The 26,199-nt window shown below is 38.9% G+C and overlaps 1 protein-coding gene across 1 annotated transcript in view; it reads right to left on the minus strand.

Annotated features, from left to right (window-relative positions):
• The window catches only part of axl (AXL receptor tyrosine kinase), a 41,391-nt gene that overhangs the window by 3,697 nt on the left and 11,495 nt on the right, over window positions 1-26,199 (minus strand). The window contains exons 5-18 of the mRNA XM_007552388.2: window positions 23,637-23,717; window positions 23,431-23,546; window positions 18,489-18,684; window positions 11,235-11,374; window positions 9,928-10,072; window positions 9,360-9,377; window positions 7,602-7,731; window positions 7,307-7,398; window positions 4,814-4,909; window positions 4,146-4,223; window positions 3,844-3,936; window positions 2,542-2,663; window positions 1,984-2,093; window positions 197-356 (exon numbers count right to left, since the gene is read on the minus strand). Coding sequence (XP_007552450.1) covers window positions 197-356; window positions 1,984-2,093; window positions 2,542-2,663; window positions 3,844-3,936; window positions 4,146-4,223; window positions 4,814-4,909; window positions 7,307-7,398; window positions 7,602-7,731; window positions 9,360-9,377; window positions 9,928-10,072; window positions 11,235-11,374; window positions 18,489-18,684; window positions 23,431-23,546; window positions 23,637-23,717 — 1,577 coding nt within the window. The remainder of the gene's footprint in view (window positions 1-196; window positions 357-1,983; window positions 2,094-2,541; window positions 2,664-3,843; window positions 3,937-4,145; window positions 4,224-4,813; window positions 4,910-7,306; window positions 7,399-7,601; window positions 7,732-9,359; window positions 9,378-9,927; window positions 10,073-11,234; window positions 11,375-18,488; window positions 18,685-23,430; window positions 23,547-23,636; window positions 23,718-26,199) is intronic.

Below are 26,199 nucleotides of genomic sequence, written 5' to 3' on the forward strand. Positions count from 1 at the left end.
GAGTCCAGGTGAATCTGGGTGAGTCCAGGTGAATCTGGGTGAGTCCAGGTGAATCTGGGTGAGTCTGGGTGAGTCCAGGTAAGTCTGGGTGAGTCCAGGTGAGTCCGGGTGAGTCTGGGTGAGTCCAGGTGAGTCCAGGTGAATCTGGGTGAGTCTGGGTGAGTCCAGGTGAGTCCAGGTGAGTCCAGGTACTCACCACGTCACTCTTCGTTGTGTAGACGCGGTCTGCTAAGCTTTCGATGGCGATCCATTTGACGGGCATCTTGGAGATGCGGCCCTGTCGGTAGTAGTCGCCGTTGTAGATCTTCTTGGAGAGGCCGAAGTCGGCCACGCAAACGTTCATGTTTTCATTCAGCCTGAGGCAGAAACAGAAATGTTCATTTATTAAAGATCACATGTTTATCCTAACATATGAACAGGTTAGCATACACAAAACATGTCCATTACTTTTCTTCTTTTACTTTGCTCAGCTGTCAACGTTTAGAGCCGTACAGCTTTGAAAAGCATCAGTGGAGCCCAGGGCCGGTCCAAACCTTTTTGGGGCCCTAAGCAGATTTTTATTTGGGGTCTCCTCCATTAACATGTCAATGCTTTATCATTCATAAGCTAATCCAAGTGTGTAACATATCTACTATCATTAGCATCATTTGTAATTAGCTGTCCCAGTGTTACTACGGCACCTGACAGGATTAAAGCTAAAAAAAATATTTGGAGTTTGAAATGCAACTATTTGAATGTAACATCAGCTGATAAACACTAAATTCAGAGTAAAAAGAAAAGTTTGACATTTTATTTTTCCTCAAATGTAGTTGTGGTGTCAGGGTTAAATGGGAATTACGAAAACCTCTTCCGCTAGGAAGAGGTGTGCTTGGAAACACATTTTTGGCATTGAGTCACATTATCAACTGCCGGATGTTTCTGCTGCCAGAAACTAAGAAAAAGACAACAGGAAGTGGTAGGAGGATGTGCCAGTGTTTTTTACACGTTATTTTTTTAATGAGTTATTGTGCAAACTCACTTATTCATGTGTGATTTTAATTGCGTTTCTTAGTTAATGGAAACGGCAATTGCAAAATTGTGTGTTTTCAACATTAGCAAAATACTGAAGTTCTGCACACATTTGTAAAAGAAATGCAGCCATTAACAGGAAGATATTAACCATTATTTGTGTCACAAGTATAAAATCAACATAGAAATTGTTTTTGTATGTTCAGTTTGTGTTATTCAAAAAATGCTAGCCTGATGTTCTTGGGCGCCCTCTACTGGTGTGGAGGCTGACTAACTTGCCTTTTCATGTTGTCAATCAATAATTCCTTAACATTTATGAAAAGGTTCTGGTTCCATTGGCAAATCATTTCACTCATATCAAGACATTTTCCCTGGTTGTTAGTAAAATAATCTGCCAGTGGAAGCAGAACTTGGTTGCTTGGTAACGGGCTGGGCTTGGTTGGGGTTGCTAGGTAACAGCGCAGTGGAACATTCTACCAGTGGAACTAGAACTGGGTTGCTAGGTAACGGGCTGGGCTGGGGTTGCTAGGTAACAGCGCAGTGGAACATTCTACCAGTGGAACTAGAACTTTTTCATGAATATTCAGGAGTTATTTACTTAAAACAAGCTCCTATTTCTTGCTGAAAAGTTACCATTAAGTTAATTTTGTCTTATTTTAGGGTACTGAGATATTCACACTAAAAATTAGACAAAAAAATACTTGGTAAGTTTTGTTGTTTATACTAAAAACATTAACTTATTGCCAGCTTTTTCTTAAAAACTCTGGCTGTTTTCAGAAGCAGTAAAAACCAAAACAGAAGTACAAAAAATATCAATTTCTGATCATAAGTCCCCATTAAAGTTCAAGTCTCTTCGGTTTTGCTTCGTCCAGCAGACGGTCTTTACCCTCTGCATAAAGACCGCAGAGGGTAAAGACCTCTGCGGTCTTGTGGGGAACTGAAAGAGAGGAAAGTGGAAGAAGTGATTTTTCTTACATGCAGTTGCGCGCAGCCAGGTCTCTGTGGATGAAGTTCTTGCTGCTGAGGTACTCCATCCCTCGGGCGATGTCGGCCATGAACTTAACCAGCATCTGAGACGGCAGGTACTGCAGGCGGAACAGAGGAGAGCTCGTTTACCCGTTACTCACAGCAGAGGGCGCCAGCGTGCATCTTTTCACAATCACAGCTAACTTTCCAGCAGACTGACTGGATGGTCCTCAGGGAACCATTGGGTGCTTGTTTTTAAAAGTTGGCCCACTTCATAACCATTTCAACATTCTTTATAGGTCTTGCTTTGATTAGAGTTTCTCAGCTCTTCTGGGGATTTAATGCATATCGCTCACAGCTGGCGCCAAAAACGCTTTGTGTTTAGAGCGTTTCTGCTGCCAGAGGGGGAGTGGTTGGAGGCTTATTTAAGAAAAACTTTACAACTGTGCTGAACTTTGGATCCAGTTTTGCTGACATTCATGTGAACTTAGAAACCATAAAGTGTGTGAAACTGCGAGTGCTGGTTTGTTGCTGACTTGGTGCTTTGGGTTGTGTGTTCAGGCGTACCACAGGGCAGTCGCCCAGCCTGGAGTACAGCAGATAGCTGTGCAGGTCGCCGTGCTTCATGTACGGCAGGATGACCACAGGCGACGGGTAACCTTCGCTCTCCACCGTCTGCAGACACACACCTGACAAGAAAGTTTGAAAGAGAAAATTAGCATCCACACACTGAAAATGCTGACAAAATCTCCTCTTTTTATTAACTAAATCAATGGAATATGCTGCATTTGTGCAGAATTTGTTCACTTTGTCATTTCAGCTCCCGTTTAATCGTGCTGATTGCATTGAATAAGCAGGAGGCCAAACTCAAAATGTCTGGTTTTTACATTTTTTAGCAACTATTAAAACTGAAATTGAATCACTTGCTAGTGTTCAGCTTTGGTGAATAAACCATATTGAATATGTTGAATCATGAATAAGTCCTACTAACATGTTTTCTGGGTTTCTGTTCATGTTCTTTGGTACTTTCTGTTTTTAAAACCAGCGACATGAAACTTTTATTTTTACAAGCATTTTCCACTTCTTCTTCCAGTGATGAATCTGTTACTAACCTAAACTGATTTCCTCTTTTTCAAAGATCATAAATGTGAACATTTTTAAAAAATATACATTAAAATATTTTACACTCCAAACATTTAAAAAAGCTGCTGCAAGAAATGAACAAAATCAGTGAAAACAACTCAGTTTTTAATAAACTGACTGATGAGTGAATTTGCAAAAACATAAAATTTTACCAAGTATTTTTTTCTAGTTTCTGGTCCAAATACATTTTAAATAAGACAAAACTAACTTACAAATAATTTTTCAGCAAGAAATAGTTTCACTGGGAGATTATTTACATTTTTATTTTGATGTTTTGTTTTATTTTTTCTGTTTAGAAAATGACAAATTTCTGACTTTTCAGGCTTGGAAATGCCCATGTTTTCATATTAAGTTTCTTAGATTAATCTAAAAATTTCTGAGTTTCTTCGAGAAACTTTCCAACTTTTCAAGCTCAGAAATTTCAAAACTTTTAAAAATGTTTGTCCTAAATTTCTCTAGGTTTTCTAGCAAATTTTAAATTCTTTGAACTTGGAAATGTTCAAGTTTTTCTATTAAATTTCTGACCGATTATTTTCACAGGCAACATGAGGAAAATGTCTTATTATAAGTGACATAATCTACCAGGGAAACTAAAACCTTTTCATCAATGTTCAAGTTTTATTTACTGAAATGAGCTCATGTGATGAAATGTTACTTGGATGTTCGGTTTGTATGAGTAGTAAGATATTTGCTCTGGAAACCGTAGAATAAATATCTGATCCTCACCCAGGAGCCTCATGACGTTGGGATGGTCGAACTCCTTCATGCAGGCGGCTTCACGCAGAAAGTCTTCCATCTCTGAGCGCGTGCAGATTGCAACTGGAGGGGCGACGGTTCACATCGATCACTGTTTGCAAAGCTCTGAACTTTCTCTGATTAATAAGAAATCCCATGAGGGAGGAGCTGGCCTACACCAGGACTTCAAACTATTTAACTTTGTGCTTTTCTTCTCCAAACATCTGACTAAAGCCAATTTATTTCTAAAACTGAGAGGTTTGTAATACTGATTTGTTGTGATGTTGACTCACTCTTCATCGTCTTTACAGCCACCTTGAGAACAGCTTCCTCCTGGTTCAGCAGGCCCTCCATCACAGAGCCAAACTCCCCTGAAGACAAAGCAAACCAGCAACAACAGACCTTTAATAAAACAACGACTCTGTGAAAAGAAAACCATCAGACACAACAAACACTGCAAAAACACAAAATCCTACCAAGGAATTCAGTCTTGGTTTGGTTAAGATATTTGCTCTAGAAATTACAAAAATACTGGTAATATTTTGTGTTTTTGAAGTGTGAAACAATTCAATTATGAATTTTTATTAAGAAATATGAGCCTGTTTTAATTCAATAATCCTTGAATATCTACAAAACTATTAAGTCGACAAGCAGATTTTTTAGTACAGTTTGAAAAACAATAACATCACTTATATTACATAGAACTGAAAAGTTACTTTTAAGTTAATTTTGTTTTATTTCCAGTGTAATAATATATTTGCATGAGAAACTAGACAAAAAGTACTTTGTAACATTTTGTTTTTGCAGTGTAGAATACATTATATACACCAAAAACACAAAATCTTACAAAGTATTTTTGTGTAATTTGTAGTGAAAATCTCCCAACTAGAGCAGACTACAATCCTTGGTAGGATTTAGTGTTTTTACAGTGAAGGCGAGTAGCTGGGTGTGTTGTGCTGACCTTCTCCCAGCGTTTTCCCCAGAGTGAGTCTGTGTCTGTCCACCATCACGTCCTGGAGCTTCTGCTTCAGCTCGTCGCTGATGCCCAAGCTGTTCACTGGAGGAAACACCAGAGCAGGAGAACAGCTGAAAAATATGCACCCAACACTCCTATTTACTTTGTTTTAGAAAAGAAAGGAAGAAGAAAAATCTATTCAGATCAGATCTGATGTGGAAAAAAATTAGATTATCACCCAGCCCTAGCAGAAGTATTCCTCGTTATCACTGCAAAAACTTTTCTCCGATACAAAATCAACCACTTTCTCCTGCCTGTTCAAAACTTTAAAATTTTTTTATATTATGGTTTAGCTCAAATTTAAATAAAGACACCATTATTTATACGTTCAAACTCTAAATATCACAGGAAAAACATTTTTAAAAGAATAAATTTTTAAACTCAGAACTGAAGGTTAATTTCAGATGTAATGTGTCGACATCGAGTTTTTAGATTATTGCTTACTTTGTTTTTTTGAGTCATTTATGTATTTATGTTTATTTGTGTTAAATTCTTAAACGGCACTTCAAAAATACAAAATCTTACCAAGTATATTTTTTTTTTCTGGATTCCAGTCTAAATATCTCGGTACACTTGAAATAAGACAAAACTGACTTAGAAGTAACTTTTCAGTAAAATATAGAAGCTTGTTTTAAGTCAGTACTTCCTTAAAATTGGTGGAAAAGTTCTAGTTCCACTGGTAGAATGTTCAACTGCGCCGTTACCTAGCAACCCCAGCCAAGCCCAGCCTGTTACCTAGCAACCAAATTCTAATTCCACTGGCAGATTATTTCACTTATACCATGAAAAAATCTTTTGTTATAAGTAAAACAATCTGTCAGTGGAACTAGTTTTTTTTTTTAATCTATATTTAAGAATAATTTACTCAAAACGAGCTTCTATATTTTGTTAAAAAGTTAGGTGTAAATTTGTCTTTTTTACTTTATTTCAATTGTACTTAAATATTTGCAGTAGAAATTAGAGAAAAATTTCTACTCGTGTTTTTGCAGTGCGATTAATTTTGGTGACAAAAATAACATAAAATGTAATTTAAAAAAAGGATTTGAAGACTGAGTGTGCTGGGATGTTTCCTCCAGCTGGGCAGACGTTCCTTCTTGTTTTCCTCCAGACTGACAGAACAACAACACGGTTGGAGATCGCCTCCAGCTGCTGCTACACCATCAATCTGACACGGCTTGGCCCAAAAATGCACTCAGACCACAGGCATGTTGCGACTCATGCTGGTATGTCCGGCCGCGGCAACAACCAGAACGTCAGGATCTGACTACGTCCTGGAAACACGACCGGAACCTTCAGGTCAGCATCAGATCCATCCTATCTAACCCTTCCTATTTCATTTCATCATTCCTCCGAATCGTTTACTTCCTGTTAGTCTTGCCTTCTTTCTTTTCTAATCCAGCATGTTGAGACCTGCTCAGAAGAACCATAACAAATATCCTGGGGACAAAGACGGTGCTTGAATGTGACCCAGCTGGGTGAAATCTGAGCGTTTGTTTTCAGGTTTGAGTCTCTGTGATGTCGCAACATCACAAAGAAATGCTGCAGACTGGATTCGGCACACAAAGCAACGCAAAGTGGTCGTCTCTGATTGGTCCTCAGTGTCACTCATGAGTTTAAGTTTCATCTTCATCTGGATGTTTATGTTAGTTTTTACAAACAAGTTAAACTGTAAAACATTTAAATCTGATGTGAAGCATTTCAGCTTCGATAGAATAATCCATTACTAAAATATTCATTTACAACAGTCCTATTCCAATTACAATTTGGCTTCCTGCCGTTTCTGAAACTCCACCTTCAGGAAGTCGTGCCAACATGGCTCCTCTATTAACCCTTTAATGTTTTTACCAGCGTTTCACTGAGACGCAGCTCCTATAATGAGCTCAGCAGCTCCACCAGGTGTTTGCTAATCGCTGCTGGCTAGTCTGAAGGAGCAGAGTGGGGGAGTTGCATCTCGAAGGCGGGGCTAGGTCCACCCAGGTGTTTCAGCTGAATGGTTGCCATGGAGATTACAGGATTTCTCAAACATGCATGAAATAATCAAAGCATCACTACAGGTTTGACTTTGATGAGGGAAAAACTTAAAACATGATGTAAAGCAAAAAAAAAAAGTTGATTTTGCATGAAGCTGCCCCTTTAAAACATTTTGAATTATGGTGTCATTCAAGATCTCTTTAATTAGGATTACGACTAGTCAGAACAAAAGTTTACTTCATGACTAGTAATAAGCATAAATATAAGTGTTGAAGCCGATTTTATGTTAAAACGGCCTGCCGTATCCCTCCGTCTTTTCCTGAGGTGGACAGAGCTGTCATTGTGCGCGGTGAGGTGCAGCGTTTCTCGCTCATCCAGTTTCCCTGGATGAAGTGTTTTAGTCTGAGGGAGTCAGGTCTGGGCATGCAGCTCAGAGCTCCTGATCCAGGTGCGTTCAGAGGAACTCACGTGTCGCCTCCAGCGGCCTGCGGCTGTAGCTGCGGCGCGCGCGGTACCTCACCACCAGCTGCCCGCGCTCCATCATGGGCTCGAACGCCTCCCTGCAAACACACAACGGCAAAACAGGTGTGGTCAGTCGGATAAGCATGTAAACAACACAGGAAGTGTAGCGGCGTAACGCAGAAAATGGCTCTCAGAAAGTAACAAGCAATGGAGTCTGGAAGGGACGGAAAATATTTATGGTTTGGCTCGAGCCGCCGGGTCCCTCCCTTTACCCACAGGGAGGACAAATAAACCTACGCACCCGAAGCGCGTCTCTTTGCGCCGCAACTTGGCCACGTAAACAGCCAGGAGAATGGCGAGGGCCACGGCGCCGGTGACGGCCATCACCACATACCACCAGTGCCAGGAAAACGTTGCCGGATCTGACAAACCTGGAAGGACACGGGCACAGAGTCGGTTTAACAGCTCAACCAAAGCTTTGGAAAGTCTTTACACTGCAAAAACATAAAATATTACCAAGTACTTTTGTCTGGCTTTTAGAGCAAATGTGTTAGTACATTTGAAATAAGAGAAAACTAACTTACAACTAATGAATCAGTGAGAAACAGCAGATTGTTAAGATAATAATTCTCTAATATTGATGAAAAAGTTATAATTCACTGGTGGAATATTCCACTGCGCCGTTACCTAGCAACCCCAGCCAAGCCCAGCCCGTTACCTAGCAACCCAGTTCTAGTTCCACTGGCAGATTATTTCACTTACAATAAAACATTTTTCCATGTTATAAGTGAAATAATCTCAATAATAATTAATCATGATTAATCGATTCAACTTTACTGACTTTCTGTTTATCTTGCAAATGTGTCAGATTTAGCCGTACGGGTCAAACTTAATCTAAAAAGACGTGCCAAATAAATAAATATAAGAATAAACCAAAAGGTTCCAGAATAAGCTTATAATTAAATGGTTCTGGTCAAAAGTTTACATGTACTCATCATGAGCATCATAGATGGCTGAAACTTGGACACAGTCAGGTGTCCCAACTGGACAATGATCCAGAATCCACACTAGAACTTATTCTGGAAGGGATACCTTTACATTTCTAGAACAAGTCGAGTCTAAGCCAAGAAACCAACCAATTTAAATAAAAAGTAATTATTTAAATTGGTAAAAGTAGTGAAAAGTAGTGAAATGTGCAGACCGGAGACGGAGAGCATCACCAATAAATCCCAGCGTCTGCATCCAGTTTCTGTTTTATAGTTAATTGATTCTGTTTGTTGTATAATCATCCCATCCTGGAAAAAGATATTTGTTTATGAATGGACGTTTGTGGCTTTAGTATTTCCAGTAGCAGCAGCCAAAACCACTTTTTTCCACCCTGGAGTTTAACATTGTCTCTGGCTACAGCTCTCAAATCATTTTTTAAAATTATTTTATACATTTTTCAAGACAGGGAAGCAAATCTGTTAAAGTCTGATAAGTGAAATATCTAATCTGTTTTCATCACCTTTTTAAATTGAACATGGGAGTTTTCCTGCTGTTTTCATGAATTGCAGTTAAAGTCTTTCAGCTGCCTGAAATAAATCTACCACAAATATCCTCTTTCTGTGTCCCTCAGTCGAGCTGCTGCCATCCCATCGCTCATCCTGAATCTTCTCTCAGTCTTTCACACAAACTGCAAAGTTCGTGTGAAACTCCTCATCCTCCCCCAACTTTCCCTGCCTCCTTTTCACTTTCTTCTTCCATTCTTCTTGTTGATGTCTGGGTCTTGAAGACGAAGCAAACAGAGCTGCTACACTGCCTCATCTTGGTATAAATATTTATGACGCGTCTCCCCCATTCAGCCAACCCGCCTCTCTTCCCTCCTCTACCCCTCTCCATTTTATCTTCTTTCCTTCTTTTTTTTTGAACGCACACGACAGAGGAAGCCCGTGACACAAAGTGAAAAAAAGAAGTTCTGCACATCCCAGAAAACATCATTAGCTCACTTCCACCAACATGCCACCGGTCATTTTGTCACAGCAGACGGAGAGTTTGAGGGATCTGCATGTGGACTCACCTCTGAATTTCCCCGTTTCTGTGGAATGAAGAGAAGAAAAACTGTTATATTTATATGCAAGAGAAAAACATTTAAAATCATTCATCAAGTATTAAATAATTTCTCATTTCTTTACATTTTTCCTTTCAACCCGACATTATTGTGCCTTTATGGCTCTGCAAACTTTGTAAATGGCTTCAAATTCTTCAGATTTTGCATGTTATGCTCAGGCTGTCTAAAGTTAGCTTATGTACAGCTACTTAACCCAACTATAGTTAGCATAGTTAGTTAAGCTAACTACAGTCAGCGTAAGGAACAGTTAGGTTAACTATAGTTAGCTGAAGTTACTTAAACTCAAAGACAACATGGATAAAATCACTTGCACTCTGACTCCATCCTTATTTACAACCTTGAATGGCTAAAGCTGTAATTAATGAATGTGATGGAAATCGGTCTTTTGAAATAAAAAAAAGAAAAAAGTTACTTAAACTATCAATTGTTAAGCTAACAGCATTATTTTATATTAAAAACCACACACTTGATTAATAGTATTTATTAATATTTGTTGTTGATTTTTCTTGCCACTCACCAGGAGAACTGAGGACCAGGATCCTTTCGGGGCTCCAGGGTCCATGACCGGCCCCTGTGTAGGCGCAGACCCTAAAAGACACGTTGGACAGCGGGGTGGACAGATTGATGGAGAACTCTGTGTCCAATCCAGCGTCCACATTAAACTGGAAACAAAAAGAAACAAAGATGACACATAAGACCAGGTGAACTGGTCATTTAATGACACAAATTCATAAAGTCTCAGAAAATTCATAACTTTGTGTTTCTTGGTTACAAATACGGAAGATTGTTGGTTTTCTGGTCCAACTATATGGTGTCAAGTTAGCAATTTAAAAAAAATTAGAACATCCTATTAATTAAAGTAGCTGTTACTGTGTAACAGAGAAATAAAAAACCTCAACATTTTTAATAAAATGTTGTTCTTGCACTCATTTTTTTTTTTTTTTTTTCAAAATATTTAGACTCCATCACTTTTATCATGAGCTTTAACAGACTTTGAGATTTGGGATGTTTGTCTTTTTTATTTAAGTTGACTTTGTATCTGGGCTGGAAACTGTCAGTCAGATCTGGCAACCCTGCTAGGGACTCTATTTTTAAGCAAAGCAGTAAGCAGGGCTAAGTAGAGGTAGAAGTAGGACCTTTATTTTGAAATATGAGTCATTTTTGAAACATGAACAGACATGTACATAGCCTGTTATGTTGTAGAGAATTACTTTTCTCTAATATTCATTTTTCATGTATTTCTTGTTAATAAATAGTTCTCGTGTGACGTCACAATGCCGTGGACTGACAGACATCTTGGCAGGCAGTTGCTTTGGAGTTGCCATGACAACAAAGCCAAAGGCTCAGAACTAGCTCTGGCCTCTCCTATTTAACATGAGCAATGTAAGTACAATACAACTACTCTCCCCACTCTTGTGTAATAGTAAGATAAATATCAGTGATATTTACTGTATTACTTAGTAGAACTAGCAAAATTAGCCTAGCTAATGTAGCTCCTCCACGCATTCTTCGTGTTCATCAAATAGTATGAGGCAACTTGTCCGCATCGTCTGAGGCATTTTACTTCTCCGTGTCATACGGGCCGATCCCGACAGCAGCCATTTTAAAAAAAAATTAATCTTTATCTCGCACATTGGTCAAGAGTGTCCACATATTTTCTTTTTGTCGAAGAAGTCATGGGTCCTCTGTGCTGCCCTAGTTTTCTGACGTGTTTGTTTTGCCCTCAACCTGCCTGATCTAAACCAGATTTAGCTACAACGTGGTGTGTTTACAAGTCCGTTAATGTCTCAGAGAATCAGGCCTGAGTTTGCTTTTCGGGCTGACCTGCTTCATGTAGGGTGTGCTGTATTCCACTCGGTACCCCAGCAGCTCCCCGTTCAGCTTCCCCGGAGGCTCTTCCCACGACACCAGCACCTCGGTCCCGTTTGGCTTGGCGGTCACGTTGGCCGGTGGGCTGTCTGGCACTGAAACATGGATGAGGAAAAACACGACATTAAAGTCAGTCATCATTGTGTTGTGTGACTAGAGGCGGTTGAGGTTACCGCTAACTAGCTTGCTAGTTAGCTAGATTTTGCATCTCTTTGCATTTTCATTACAAACGTGAGTTAAACATTGTCCATATGAATGTAGAAAAACGCAATTTCGCAAATGTGATGTTTCCATTAAACAATTAAAACCACACATGAACATGTTGGTTCATTATAAACATGCATCATGATTTTCCAGCTACTTCCTGTCGTCTTCTTCTTCGTGGCTTGCACCAGTAGTAACATCCGGTTGTTGATCATGTCACTCCTGTGATTCATTGCAGTTTTTTTGAAGTAAACTCATTTTGACAGCTGAAAAGCATCTTATATTTCCAATGGAGAGGTAACTAGTGCACAGCCTTCGTCTTTGCCAACAGCTGCATTTCCTTGATCATAAGTAAACTGGATTTACGAAAACAAATTTGCTTTATGGAAACATGGCAATTTTGGAAAAAAAACAAACAAACAACAAAACAAAACATATTTTTTGATAAAAAAGTTTTTGAGATGACTTTCCGGTTGTATCAAAGTTTGTTTATTTCACAAAACTGCAATGAAAACATTTTTTGTGTGTTATACAGTCTCATGATTAACTGGATGCAACTACTGGCAGAAAAGAAAGACAACAGGAAGTAGTTGGAGGATGATGCCGCTGCATGATTTTTATGATTTATCGCGTGAACAGACCTATTCAGCCATGTTTATAATTTTATTTCTTAGTTAATGGAAATACTGTAATTGCAAAATTGTGTTTTTAATGGAATATTAAAAGTTTTACAAATATTTCTAATGTAAGAGCAGTTGGTGACACTTCTGGTACAATGCTATATGCATTCTGGGCAAAACAAATATACATAGGGGTCTTAAATTTAATTTAGAGTCTTATATTTGAGTTGGTGGAACCAGCAGAAGCTGGAGGAGCCAGCAGCTGGGTGAAAGAGGCCAGGGGCTAACCAGTTGTTTTCACAGCTTTGAGGTTTTAGGATGATTGAATCTGCAGCATCTGGGGGATGAAGTGGGAGGAAATGTGAAGAATCCAGCAAAGGGGCACGTGAGGGCACCATGGACAGGAGAGTCCACTCCCTGATCTCCTCCTCCTCTGGTTTACTCTCTGCCTGTTTCTTCTTTTTTTTTCCATGTGAAAGCAGTTGGAAAACGTTCCAGGAAAGGAATGAGGAATTTGTTTGAGATTGACGCTCCATGTAGAGCAGAACTCCAACAATCTTCTTCTCAAGTAGGAGAGCTGGCTTTGTTTCTTTTTGTTATGCTTTGTTTCTGCGGGGGAGGCTCTAAGAACCACCACACACACGCACGCACGCACGCACGCACGCACGCACGCACGCACGCACGCACGCACACACACACACACACACACACACACACACTGGTGAAGTCACCGTGAGTTTTGGGAAACATTGCCCAGCCTACAGTATGGATGATGTTATCAGGGATTGTTTTGCGGCTGATTGTTTCCACATGTCGGCCGTGTTCTCCCGGCGAACGACAACGAAAACAACCCGAGTCGGTTAAGGCTCCACCTTAACGCTCCTCTTTCTCCTGCGCTACACTTCGTCTCTTTGTCACGTCAAACCGTTTTTTTTTTCTCTCCTTTTCCCAAAGATGCCAAAATTTCTTCCCTCTTTTTTGGGTCTTTTTCAGACAGATTTTAGCTTCAAAGCATGCAGATCCAGCCAGCTGAGAATAAGGCTGACTTAAAGTGAAAGCGATTGGTTGAAATTACAAAATCCAGAACTTGCTGCTGCTGCTGTAACAAAAACTAACTTTTCGTCAAATGAACTGGAGTTTGATTAAAGCGGACCAAGCAGGGCTGGTGTGAACTGAAGTGTAAAATAAAAGGCAGTGCTTGCTGATGCCTCAGTTAAAGCTGCAGTGTGTAGCTTTTATAAAGAATATTTAGAGTTCACTTCAACCAAACTGGGACCTTAATTCTTGTAGATTTGTTTTTCTTGACTTGACTTTCTAGACAAACAAACTAGAATTTGATTTAAGTGGACCAAACATGGCTGGTGTTTACACACCCTATGATTAAGCCACACTTTATTTACTTAATAGGTGCCTTCTAAAGCAATAGGTTGTGTTGAATTTTATGTAGAAGTATCAGGGTGGAGAAAGGACATTACATCCCAATAAAACATTTGTTGAAAAGTTCAATGAATTGCACAACTGTCCTCCGTCTCTCCTTTCAGTCTTAGTGAGGGTTTCCTTGTAAAAGGCTCAATCTGACCTCTAACGCAACCCTGGAGTCCCAGCAGCAATCTGCTCATAACTGTCATGATATGCTGCTGTATGTTGCAACCTTCCCGGTTTGGATGTAAACTCAGAACATTCTGTCTCCTCTTGGAATTTTAAACTTGCATAAATAGAAATAAATGGACAGATTCTGTCTCGGTTTAATTGCTTTACAGACAGAAGCAAAAATGAAAACTGTTTGTGTTTTTAAATGTTTAGTTTCAGATTGGATTTATCCGCTGCTCCTCATGGGAGAAAGACGAGTTTTGGGAAAAATTGCAAAAAAATGTGTTTTCTCAAGCTCTTGTTCTCGATTCCCACCATTAAAGCTTTTTATTTTTTTGCCTTGCATTTGTTTCCGTGTTCAGCTGAAATCTTTCTGCACAACATCGCTTGTTGGACTTTAGGTAGAGGAAAAGATTAAACACAAGAACACGAGGGGGACTTAGTTCAGGAAACACATGATGGATGTGGGAAACAGAAACAGCTCTCAGGATCTGGATGTATAACACGCCGAGGAAGCAGAAGGATGATATGTTCAAGGGACAGAGCAGAACATATTTGGACCGTCTGTTAGAGAGAAAGACAGCAGAGAGGCGACCAGAACCAGACAGAGAGAGATGTGGAAAATGTTGCTGATCTGTGACCAGGCCGCCGCTTTTTTTATCCTCTGACTCATCTAGACAAGTGCAAAGACATTTCTCTCTTAAAGGAAATCATAAACTCCTGTTTTTTCTTTCTCACCGCTAAAAGGAAACAAAGATTTCTGCCATTTTTTTCTGAAATAAAGAAGTGAAACTGCTAAATCCTGCCTGTGACCAGCATTTCAACGAGTCCTACTTCCCTCTTTTCTTTTTCCTGTTTATGAGAAAATGAGAAACGCTGCGTTGGAGCATTTTGCGACGATTGGAGGCGGCTTTCATCATGGAAAGCCCCTGCCAAAACCTCCTCTCTCTCTCCTCTCACTATCCTCTATTTCCAGCCATTTTTTTTAAATCCATGGATGGAGTCAGCATGAGCTGGCATGGAAAATCCCACCTCAGTTTAAAGTCTAACACACCGCTGCTTAACATTACCGTTGGGAAGGAGTCAGTGAAGCCTTTCAGGAGACTTTCCACAGCGTTCTCCATTTCTGTCCCTCCTGAAGCGCCCTGTCATCTGCTAACGGATGAAACTGGGCAGACAGGCGCAGCCTGGTTTCTTTTATAAACACAGTTGGACTAAGACAGCTTTATGGCCCAAAATCTTTTAAATACAAGCTGGAAATCTGCGTAAGGTGTTTTCATACCTGATCGTCCAGTAGACTCGGTTTGATTGGGGACTGAAGTTGCAACATTTGTTACATTTTTAGCTGCTGTGGTTTGTTTTCACACAGTTATGTGAAATGAACCAAACCGTTTTAAAAACCTGTTCTGCTCCTCGCCTGTGGGGGCGCTGCACCAAGAACCACTGAAGGAAACGACATCAAAACCTCTGAAAACACTGAGCACAAAATGTAAAGAAAAATGGAGTCGCATCAGATTTTTAGTAACTGTAGGATTTCTCTGTTTTGGTAAAAAAAACAAACAAAAGAAAAACAAGCTGCTTCTCCTGCTAGCGCTAAACTAGCACATTTATTTTGGTTCTGTTTACCCAGAATGCCCTGTGCTGCAGTCCAATTCCTCTTTCGGAGCGGTCTCCAGTCCGCTCAGCGTTCACATATATGCATTCGAACCGGTCCACATCTGAGTCCAGGTCACACCTCCCCAAATGAACCGGACTTTCCAAGTAAACAAACTAGAGTTTGATTAAAGTGAACTAAACAGGACTGATAACAAACTTTATTTTTGGCATGAAACACAAAATTGTTTGTGATGCTGGGAAGCTTTGTCATGAACTCATGAAATGTTTTCACGATGAATCTGCTGCCCTCAGCCAGAATAACTGACACATTTTACTAAAATCAAGCATGTTGGGTGACGTCCAGGTTGTTTCTACAGTATTATTACTGGCTGCAGTCAGGGGTGCTAATGATATTTCCAAATAATCAAATAATATGGCTTATTTACTTTCTCCTCTGGTATGCAAATGCTTTAAAGTGAAGGTATTTGTATTTTTCAGACACATAGTTCCGTTTTATAGCACAATCAAGTAACTATGTTCCATTCAGTTGTTTTAAAAATGCTAAACATGTCAAACATAAATTAAAAGAAATTTGACTTTGCAATTTGATGCCTTGAAATTGGGCCTCTGTCTCTTTAAGAAGCTCCTGCTCTTTCTGACACGGTGCCTTCAGCACGTCGTCACAACAAAGCTCCTCATTATGCCGTTTAAAAACCAATCTTAGGAGCTCAGTAAACCAGTAGTTCCACCAGGTGTTTGCTAATAGTTGCTGCCGCTAGTCTGAAAGAGCAGCCCCGACAAAAGGATTCCTCAAACATGAAAGAATGAAGGGAATAACACTGTAACATGATGTAAAGCCCTAAAATGATGATTTTTCCTCCTTGCCTTTAATGCAGGATTTTTCCCTACATGGTCAGCGTGAGATGAAGCGACACCCCTGGGGGCTTGTCCGGGGTCTTTCTGGGTCTCCGCTCCCCTTCCGTTGGGAGATCTTTGGGAGATTTCTCTTCCTCTGTTCCTCTGGGATTACTGGAAATTAGCTTTCTGCTTATTTTCGGGTGCTGAGAGTTTTAAGGTTTATGCTGTTCCCAGCATTATAACTTCTTTTCAGTTCCAGGTGACTGAATCTCACATGTGCATAAAGCAGAAAGATGAGATCATGCCAACACAGGTTCATATTTCATCATGCAACGTCTCTATTTTGATGCCTGATTTAATAAAGTCAATCACATGATTAGGATACCGTGCCCAGGTATCCATTAGTGGAGCAAAATGCCTTGGCGTATCAGTATCCAGCTTCTTCATATGTTATGCCTGGAATATTGAAAAAGACTAACAGTAATTTTTAAAAAAAACACCAGCACAGCTTTTGTGTTCCCATTCACATGTCTGAAACTGCTTATTCAGCTCACTCAGACTTTCTTTTCTAAATAACCCAGAAGTATCTAAAAACTGGAAACTAGCCTACATCTAACCACCATTATATTACAATTAAGCAGTTTTTCTTTTTACATCCCGTTTCAGGGAAAGCACTGCCTGAGCCTTCATAAAGGGGAAACTATCATGATATTTCAGATCAACATGGGGTCAGGTTTTTCAGGATGAGCTTGAAAACCTCCAACATGCTTAAACATGTGGATAGAGAGCACATTTATGCACTTTTACTATGAAAGTTATGCTTTTATACTGAAAGGACCCTGTGGTAGAGCAGTAAATTGGTTTGAATCTTACCTAAAGAGCTCGGATTTGTTTGTTTCAGTAGTTAACGTCTCATCAAAGCGAACAGAAGTTACAATCTGGGCTCCCCAACGTTCAACCTGGGCCTCCTCCTATTGAATATCTATTTGCTCCCATTAGCTCAGGTTATAACAAGAAATAAGATGAGTTACCAAAACTATGATGATGACACACAGCTCTACATCCAAGCACTGAACAGGTACTTAGAACAAATCAATGTGTGGATGTGCCAAAACCTTCTCCAGCTGATTAGAAACAAAACTGAACTTTTTATCTTTGGATTTAAGTCAACGCACAGCTTCAGCTGTTACAGATGGAAACTAGAGATCAGGCCTGGACATTCAGAGACACATAAAGACAGTTACAAAGTCAGCCTTCTATCACCTAAAGGACATTGCCAGTAATAATCAGCAAGATCTAGAGAAACTGATCCAGACGTTTTATCTTTAGTTGCATTGATAACTCCAACAGGTCTGCCTAAAAAAATCAATCAGATCCAGAACTCTGCTGCTGGAGTTCTGACTAAAACCAGGAAGATAGAGAACATGACCCAGTTCAGATCTAAAGTCCTCCCACCGGCTCCCTGCAGCTCAGAGAACAGACTTTAAGATACTGTTGGGAGTGTATAAATCAGCTTAAAGATCTGTCGTTGCCATAGCAACCTTCCAGACCACTCAGGTTCTGGTTCTGGTTCTGCTCTGCATTCTCAGAACCAGAACCACACATGGAGAAGCAGCATTCAGCTTCTATGCAGCACAAATCTGGAACAAACTTCCAGAAAACTGCAAAACAGCCGAAACACTGAGTTCCTTTAAATCCTTTAAAAACCCAGCTGGTCAGAGTTGCTTTTCAGAATGAGAATCAGAATTTCTTTTATTGTCATTGTGCATGAAGGAAAGCACAACATTTATAAAAATAAATAAATCAGCAACTCTCGAAGGCAAGTCAAATAACTGAATAAAAGAATAATAAGTAAGTATATCTCAATAAATATAAAAAATAAAGTAGAAACAGAAACAACTTGGCTGTTAAGGAAAAATGAATAAGTAAATATTAAGTAGATAAATAAGTGATCAGGTATGAACAGTTTTTTAGTCTGTTGTTTGTTTTGATTAGTAGTAAGTAAAACATTGATCAATATTTTTGATGTATATTGGTGACAGAATTAATGCTTATTGCTTTTATCACAGTTGACTGTGTGTTTCAGTGATGTAAAGCACCTTGAGCTGCCTTGTTGTTGAAACACAAACAAACAAACAAGTTGTAGTGAAATGAACAGATCTAAACGCTTGACTTTTGTTTGCACCTGCAGCTTTCCCTGGCGCGTCAGCCCAAAACAGAGGAGGGAGGAAACTTGGAGAAGAAACATCGCAGCTTTGACCTTCACATACTTCCAACACAAACACTGACACCCAGAGGGCGAGGGAAAAAAACTCATCCTCAATCCTCTTGAGAGACCCACCTCCTTCTCGTGTGCGAAGCTCCACCCAGGGCGACCAGTCAGACGGGCCCTGGCTGCTGTCGCAGGCCACCCTGACGGCGTAGAGCGTGTGCGGCTCCAGGCCCTGGATGACATGCGTGGCTGGTGGGATGTTCACTTTCTGGGTGTGGATCGTCTTATCCGAGTCTGCCGGGAAGGAATCTCCCGACTGCTTGGCCTGAAACGTTCAGATAGCGCAGCGTTAAGTTGTTGCAGCCTTTGTGCCGGATTTAGCAGCTGTAGCCGTTCTTGTGTGGGAGGTTTATCTGTTGTGGCTCACAGGGCGAAAACAGGAACAGGCCGTGATTCCCAGAATCAAAACATTGGAAGAGAAAACAAAAAAACTCCCTATTGGATCTAAAGGTTGATAAAATTGTAATAATATTTTGAGCAGAACAGCAAGAGAAAGAAAAATCTGAAATATTTCTAATGCTTACAGCAAAAACATAAAATATTAAGTTTCTCGTAAGTTCTAGTAAAAATATCTTAGTTCATTTGAAATAAGACAAAACTAACATACAAGTAACTTTTCAGCATGAAAAAGGGAGGCTGCTTTAAGTTAATCATTCCTTAATATTAATGAAAACGTTCCTATTTCCCAAAAATACATTTTTTCCCTTGTTATTAGTGAAGTAACCTGCCAGTGAAATTAGAACTGGGTTGCTAGGCAACGTGCTGGGGTTGGCTGGGGTTGCTAGGTAACGGGCTGGGCTTGGCTGGGGTTGCTAGGTAACGGGCTGGGCTTGGCTGGGGTTGCTAGGTAACGGTGCAGTGCCTGTTGATTGTGAAATATTCTACCAGTGGAATTTGAACTTTTCACCAATACTTAGGAATTAGTGACTTTAAAAAAGCTCCAATATTTCGTTGAAAAGTTACTTATAAGCTAGTTTTGTCTTATTTCAGGTGTAAAAAGATATTTACACAAGAAACTAGACCAAAGATACTTGGCAGGATTTTGGGTTTTTGCACTATATCTACAAAAACTCTTGGATGTTTAGAATAATTTGAGTTAAAAAAAGAATAAAAATAAAACAAAGTTAAAAATCTTGTTTGTTGGTAACAAAAGTGGCTTTTTGAATTGAACAAGCGTCTGGCCGCTCTCTCTGAATGCTCCCAAAAATGCAAAAATAATTCAGGCAGGAGGTTTTCTACAGCTTCACTGTGCGATCACACTGTAATCTGTTTTATTAGTGGTGAGACTTGATTGTAATTTTTAATCATTAATTTCAGGGACTGTAATTAATCAAATCTTAATCAAAAACTATATATAAACAAAATAAGCAACATTCTCAATTATAAAACCCTTTTTGCAACTAACATTGAATAAATAGACCTAAAAGCTCAAGAACAAATATATTTGTTCTTCTCAATGTGTTATTTAGGTGATTTAACCATCTGATTGGTATAAGTGTTTAGTTTCAGTGCTTCAGGAGCTCCTGATGATTCTTGGAGCCTCTTTATAAATGTGGGCTGTGTTAACGTTAGCAATGGGGACATCTGTGCTGCTGCTACATGTTTAGCACTGAAATGCTATTTTAGCCTTGAATAGCTTTGCTGATAAGCTAACTGCTTTTAGCACAACTTGAACACAGCGATGGTCTTTTCCAGCATCCCTTCAGATTGTTTTTGAAGCCAAAATTTACCTCCAGTGAGCCAAGAGAAGCAGTTTTGTCTTGTTTGCAAATGTTAGTCTGATTTATGGGCCTATCAGAAACTCGCTGGTACAAAGGTTCTGGGCAGAACCTTTACCGGTGTTCACAGTTTTAACATGTTAAAATCTATGCAGTGAATCTTGCCACGTCTTGCCACGGAGCCGCACTATATATTTATATGTTTTCCTAAGCTTTTTATTTTTGTGTTATATGTGCAAGTTTAGCATGGATTGCACCTTCTGTAGACTGGGACAGTGGGAGGCGTCATTAAGTGCTAATTGTCTGCTGTAAAACCTGCTGAACACGCATATCGCTCAGCAAGGTGCACCGAAAGCAGCTTCAAATCAGAGCCAGAAACCTGCTGCCTCTGCAAACTCTCTGCAGTAAACACTTTTTTTAAAAAAAAGGGGAACAACAGAAAGAAATCTTCCCTGCAGGAATCCCAAAACCACATCAAAGTTGTTTGTCCAGACCATTGTTCTGCTGCTACACGCTACAGACTGGATGCAGTTATTCTATAAACGAGGCGCACGCTGCCAGGTTACGAGCCTGAGAGCTGCACTGCAAAAACACAAAATCCTAACAAGTATTTTTGGTTTGACGTTTCTAGAGCAAATATCTTAGCACACTTAAAATAAGACAAAACTAACATAAGTTTATTTGCACAATTAAATTGCACAATTATATGGTAACGCAACCAGAGGAAATAATACTTTTTCATCCAGATTAAGGATTAAAAATCTCCTGTATCGTTCTCAAAAGTTAGTTATAAATCAGTACATTTGATCTAAAACAAAACTAAGATATTTCCACAAGAAAATAGACGGAAATTACTTGTTTTTGCAGCGTGAAACACATTATACGCAGCAAAAACATGTTTTTTCTAGTTTCTAGTGTAAATATTTTACTATACTCAAATGAAGACAAAACTAACTTACAGGTAACTTGAACTTGATAATAAGAAAAAAGCTACTACTTTTTTTTTTTCCACTGGCAGATTTTTATTTAGTATAACATTTAAAAAGTATCTTTTTATCACATATGTCAAACTCAAGGTCCGGGGGCCAAATTTGGCCCGCTGTAGCTTTTTATGTGGCCCTCCAGACTCCAAACTACTTCAGTAAGTCCCTCCAGTTTTTCACAAATACACAAAATTCGTGCAAAATCCACTTTTCCCACATTTTTTAATGATTTATCCTGCAAATTTCTCTTAAAATTGACTGAAAACATTGGGTTTAAGTGACTGCTGCCTCAGCTGTGATCAATTTGACAATTAATAAAAAGTCACATTTAACATAATACATTAGCACAAATATAGTAAAAGTTCCTTACAAATATTTCTGAAAATCTGATTTTGATTGCAAATAAAACAAAAACAATCACCAAACCCTGGATGGACTGATCAATATTATTAAATTTTACTTTACTTTACTTATTGATTGCTGAAACAAACAACTATTTATTGATGTTTCCAGTTTACTGGGTTTTATTAATACATTCTGGAACAACTGGCCCTTTAAGAACATTCAAACATTTAATGTGGCCCCAAAATGAAAGTAAGTTTGACGGCCTTGGCTGTTATTTTGCTGAAAAGTTGATTATAAGTTAGTTTTGTCTTACATCCAGTATGCCAAGATAATTGTATTAGAAACTAGACCAAAACTACTTGGTAGGATTTAGTGTTTGTGCAGTGTGGTGCTGATGATGATGCAGGTTTTAAACCCTGATGGGTTCTCCTCCCTCATGGCGTGAGCAGAAAACTTAGGAAGTAGTCTGAGTGATTCAGGAGAGCAGATGAAAAAAACAACAGTGTGAATCAGCTCTGAGTTGTAAAACAAGTGTTTCATGTACTGCTATGCCTCTGCTCTGACTCATCCTGCTGAATGGCTCAGGCCCACAATACCTGCTGTCACTGCTTTTCCTCTTTCCATTCACTCTCTCTTCTTCCTTTCATGTGAAACACAGAAAAGCCTTTCTGCTCTCGACATCCCAGCCTTTTTCATGTTACTCCTCTCTGCACAATAAACTGTTAAACTCAGATTTTTGCCCCACTTTGCTGAGGCTGGCCCCTTGTCTTGTTCCCCCTTTGAAGAGGAGGGGGGCAGCTTTATTAGAACCAGACGTTTAGGGGTGGTGCTGCACAGCTCGACTTCTCTCTCTTTTTTTTTCCAGGAAGAAAACTTTCCTCCTTTCAGCTACAAGAAACGCAGAGCTGGATGGTGGCAACCAGACACAAGGAGAGGGAGTGGTGCTACATGAGATTAGTTCAGGAGGCCACTTTCCCAGAGCGAAACCTGATCCATGCACGAAGACAGCAGGGAGGGGAACAAGATGAGCGAGGCAACCAAAGGAAAAGGATCCATCCTTTTCTTTAAAATTAGGATTGCAGAAAGTTGGGCAGAAACTAGTTACATCCACTCGGTTACACACAGCAAAACGTTCTACTGCAAATATCCTAGTACAGTTGAAATAAAACAAAACCAACTTACAATGAACTTTTCAGTAATAAATATGAGTTTTTTAAAGTCAGTACTTCTTAATATTGGTAAAAAAAGTTACTAGTTCCACCAATAGAATGTTCTGCTGCGTCGTTACCTAGCAACCCCAGCCAAGCCCAGGCCGTTACCTAGCAACCAGTTCTAGTTCCACTGGCTGGTTACTTCACTAACAACAGCCAAACGCACTTTCGATTTAGCCAAATTAAAATCATGAATGTTCTTCTGGTTGTGCCAGAATGTATTAATAAAAGCCGTTAAACTGATAAAATACCAATGAATATCTGTCTCTGCATCCGATAAGTTCTAACTAACAAGTAACTTTACAGAAAGACATAGGAGCTGGTTTTAAGAAAATGATTCCTAAATATTGATGGAAAAGTACTAGATTATTTCACTTAAAGCAAAATTATTCCCATGGTCTAAAAGGAATAATCTAACAGTGTTTGTGTCTTCATATTGATTTCTAAATCAATATGAAGAAATTATAGATTTAAAACAAACTCCTATATCTTGCTTAAAAGTTAGTTTTGTCTTAATTCTGGGGTGTGAAAATATTTCCACTAGACCAAAAATATTCTGTAAGATTTTGTGTTTTGCAGTCCAATAATTGGTGTTTCGATCAGTTACGGAGTACTTGACTAGCCTTTTGACAAATAATCTCTATAATCAATTCTGCAAATATAAAGGAGGAAGACAATATTTAACATCCAAGTCAAACAGAGTGAGAGACTTCCAGGTTGGATGTTGTTTTTCACTTATCCTGCTCCGTCTCACCTGAACAGAGCAGCGTATTATCGGGTAGATTCCTCCAAAACCAGGCTGCCAGGACAAACGAACGGTGGTCTGATTGATCTCCACAGCGCTCACATTATGAGGTTGGGATGGCAAAACTAAAGAGAGAAAAGAAACACCAAAACAAAAGTAAACAAAAATCCTGCAGCAGCGAATTCAGGAGAGAGACCTTTTTAAGGGGCGATTACCGGTGATGGTTCCAGACCGGGAGGTCGACACGCCCTTCCGATTATGAGCTTCACAGGAGAAAGTGCTGGTTCTGTCCAGACCTGGATGGAAACAAAGTCAGTGAGTTCAAACCAAAACCCCTGGCTCAGCGCTGGGAACATGAAGCAGCATCAACGTGAGAAAGTTCACGCCGACTCGAGAAAAGTGGGAGGAAAACCATTTCCACGGTCTCCTGATTATAACGCTTAGTTTTCAGGACATTAACAAAGAAGCTTTCCCGTTCCATGTGAAATCTTTCTCCATCTGTCAAAAAATGCACTGCAAAAACACAAACAATTATCAAGTATTTTTGGTCTAGTTTCTAGTGTCTTAGTACACTTGAAATAAAACAAAAATAACTAAAAAGTAACTTTTCAGCAAGATATAGCAGCTTGTTTTAAGTAAATAATACCTTAATATTTATGAAAAAGTTCTAGCTCCATTGGCAGATTATTTTATTTATAACATATGACTGAAAGAATCTGCCAAAGGAACTAGAATTGGGTTGCTAGGCAACGGGCAGGGCTTGGCTGGGGTTGCTAGGTAACGACGCAGTGGAACATTCTACCAGTGGAAATAGAACTTTTTCACCAATATTAAGGAATAATTTACTTAAAACAAGCCTTTGTATCTTGAACAGCCACTTGTAAGTTATATTTTTATTTTAAATGTACTAAGATATCTGCACTAGAAACTAGACCACCATTTTTTTTAGAAGATTTTGTATTTTTGCATGAACTGTTTTTACAAAATTAAAGTTCATCAGTCTTGCATAATTATACCATTATGAATATATAACTTGAAAATGGTGTCATTACAACAATATTATCATTTATTGCGATAATTGCTTCAACAATTTATAGTCAAGCAAAATTTTTTATTGTGACAAGTTTAGTTCTAGATAGAATAAAGTAACATTTAAGTTTTGGAAAGTAAAATCTCAGTTATGGGAAAGTACAGTTTGGATTATTTAATGTTTTGTTTATTATTATTATTATTATTAACTCTGTATTTTAAAGTTTTTTGAAGAGACCTGACCAATATTTGTGTAACTATATTCAAAATAACCTTCAGAAATTATTTACAGACACAAGCTTTTTTGAAAGACCATTTCTAAGACATTCAGCCATAAGATCTCCATGTTTTTCTTTTCACTTGCATATTTTCTATAGAGATAAACATTTTTAAAGTGTGCAGACAGCAGAATACATCGGAGTCAGAACCAGTTAGGAATGATACCCTGCGATTCAAACAGAGGAGGAGTTAATTAGAGGATTTCCCACTCAGGCTCAACAGTAATCAAAGGCCTGGAAATGAAAGAAGGACGTTGTGGGAGGCCTGTCTGGCAGAACAGTAAACACACAAAATGACAGAGATTTTAATGGCCAAAAGACCAACTTAACTAGATTTTATTTTTACATAAACGTGGAGTTAGAGGAAACGTAAGCTCACTGTTCTCAGGATTACCATTTATCCGCTAATAGGGGAGCTAATTTTTTGATTAGCGCTTTTGCTCACTTTGAAAATGTTTAGCGAACTTAGCTTCCCCTAAATTAATTTTTCCGGATAAATTCTAAACCAAGCTGTTTTATAAACGTTCAGTTGGATAAAGTTTGATGTTGTTTGTGTTGAAGTTTTGTTTATTAACTGTTGACTCTTCAAGTAGTTACATTTATATTCATGCTCTTATTGTGAAAACTGTTTATGCAGCAGTTCCGCTTCCTCTCTTAAAAAAAAAAAAGAAACATACAGGACCAAAATAAAACATGGAAATAGCATAAGTATACAATGTCTAATGGTATTGTAAGAATGTGAATTATACGGGGTTGTAGTTTTTCAAGGGTGGATAAAACTGGAATTGAAGTTAGCATGTTAGCATTAGCTTTCACCAAATACCATGTTGATGTAAAGCTTAATCCTGTTGCAATAAGCTATAAATCAGTTACTCACTTGATAAATAATTTCCATTTGCATTACTTACCGTTTTTCTCTTTTTCTACTAAAACCAGGATAATAAAAGTCTTCAGTCTGGTGTTTGGGTCTCAACTAGCCCTTTATTTTGAAGGGCAATTTTGTTTTCAGAGACTACATAATTCATTTTATTTGTTGTTTCTGTTGATTTGTTTATTTATTTTAAAATATCCTCCAGTTTCATTAGACTTTAAAGTTTATTGATCTTTGCTTTGGTTGCATCCGACTGAATAGTGAATTACCAACACTTATTTTTTCCTTCTTTATTTTGTCTATCATAGAAGTAACAAGCTACATGTGGAAATACAAGGAGTGGAAGGTGCAGATGTTTCTCTTAAAAATATCTTAAAATGTAGAGTGTTCTCAAAAGACGCCTGAAAAATCTACCTTCGTTACAGTAACAAAGTACCGTATTTTCCGCACTATAAGACGCACCTAAAAACCTTAAATTTCCTCAAAAGCCGAAAACGCGCCTTATAATCCGGTGCGCCTTATATATGGACCAATATTGAGCCACAACAGGTCCAGCAACGGACCTTACCACAGGGGCCGCGTTTCATTGGCTAATGCCCA

This window comes from Poecilia formosa, unplaced genomic scaffold (assembly GCF_000485575.1).
Source record: "Poecilia formosa unplaced genomic scaffold, Poecilia_formosa-5.1.2 Scaffold48, whole genome shotgun sequence".
NCBI lineage: Eukaryota > Metazoa > Chordata > Actinopteri > Cyprinodontiformes > Poeciliidae > Poecilia > Poecilia formosa.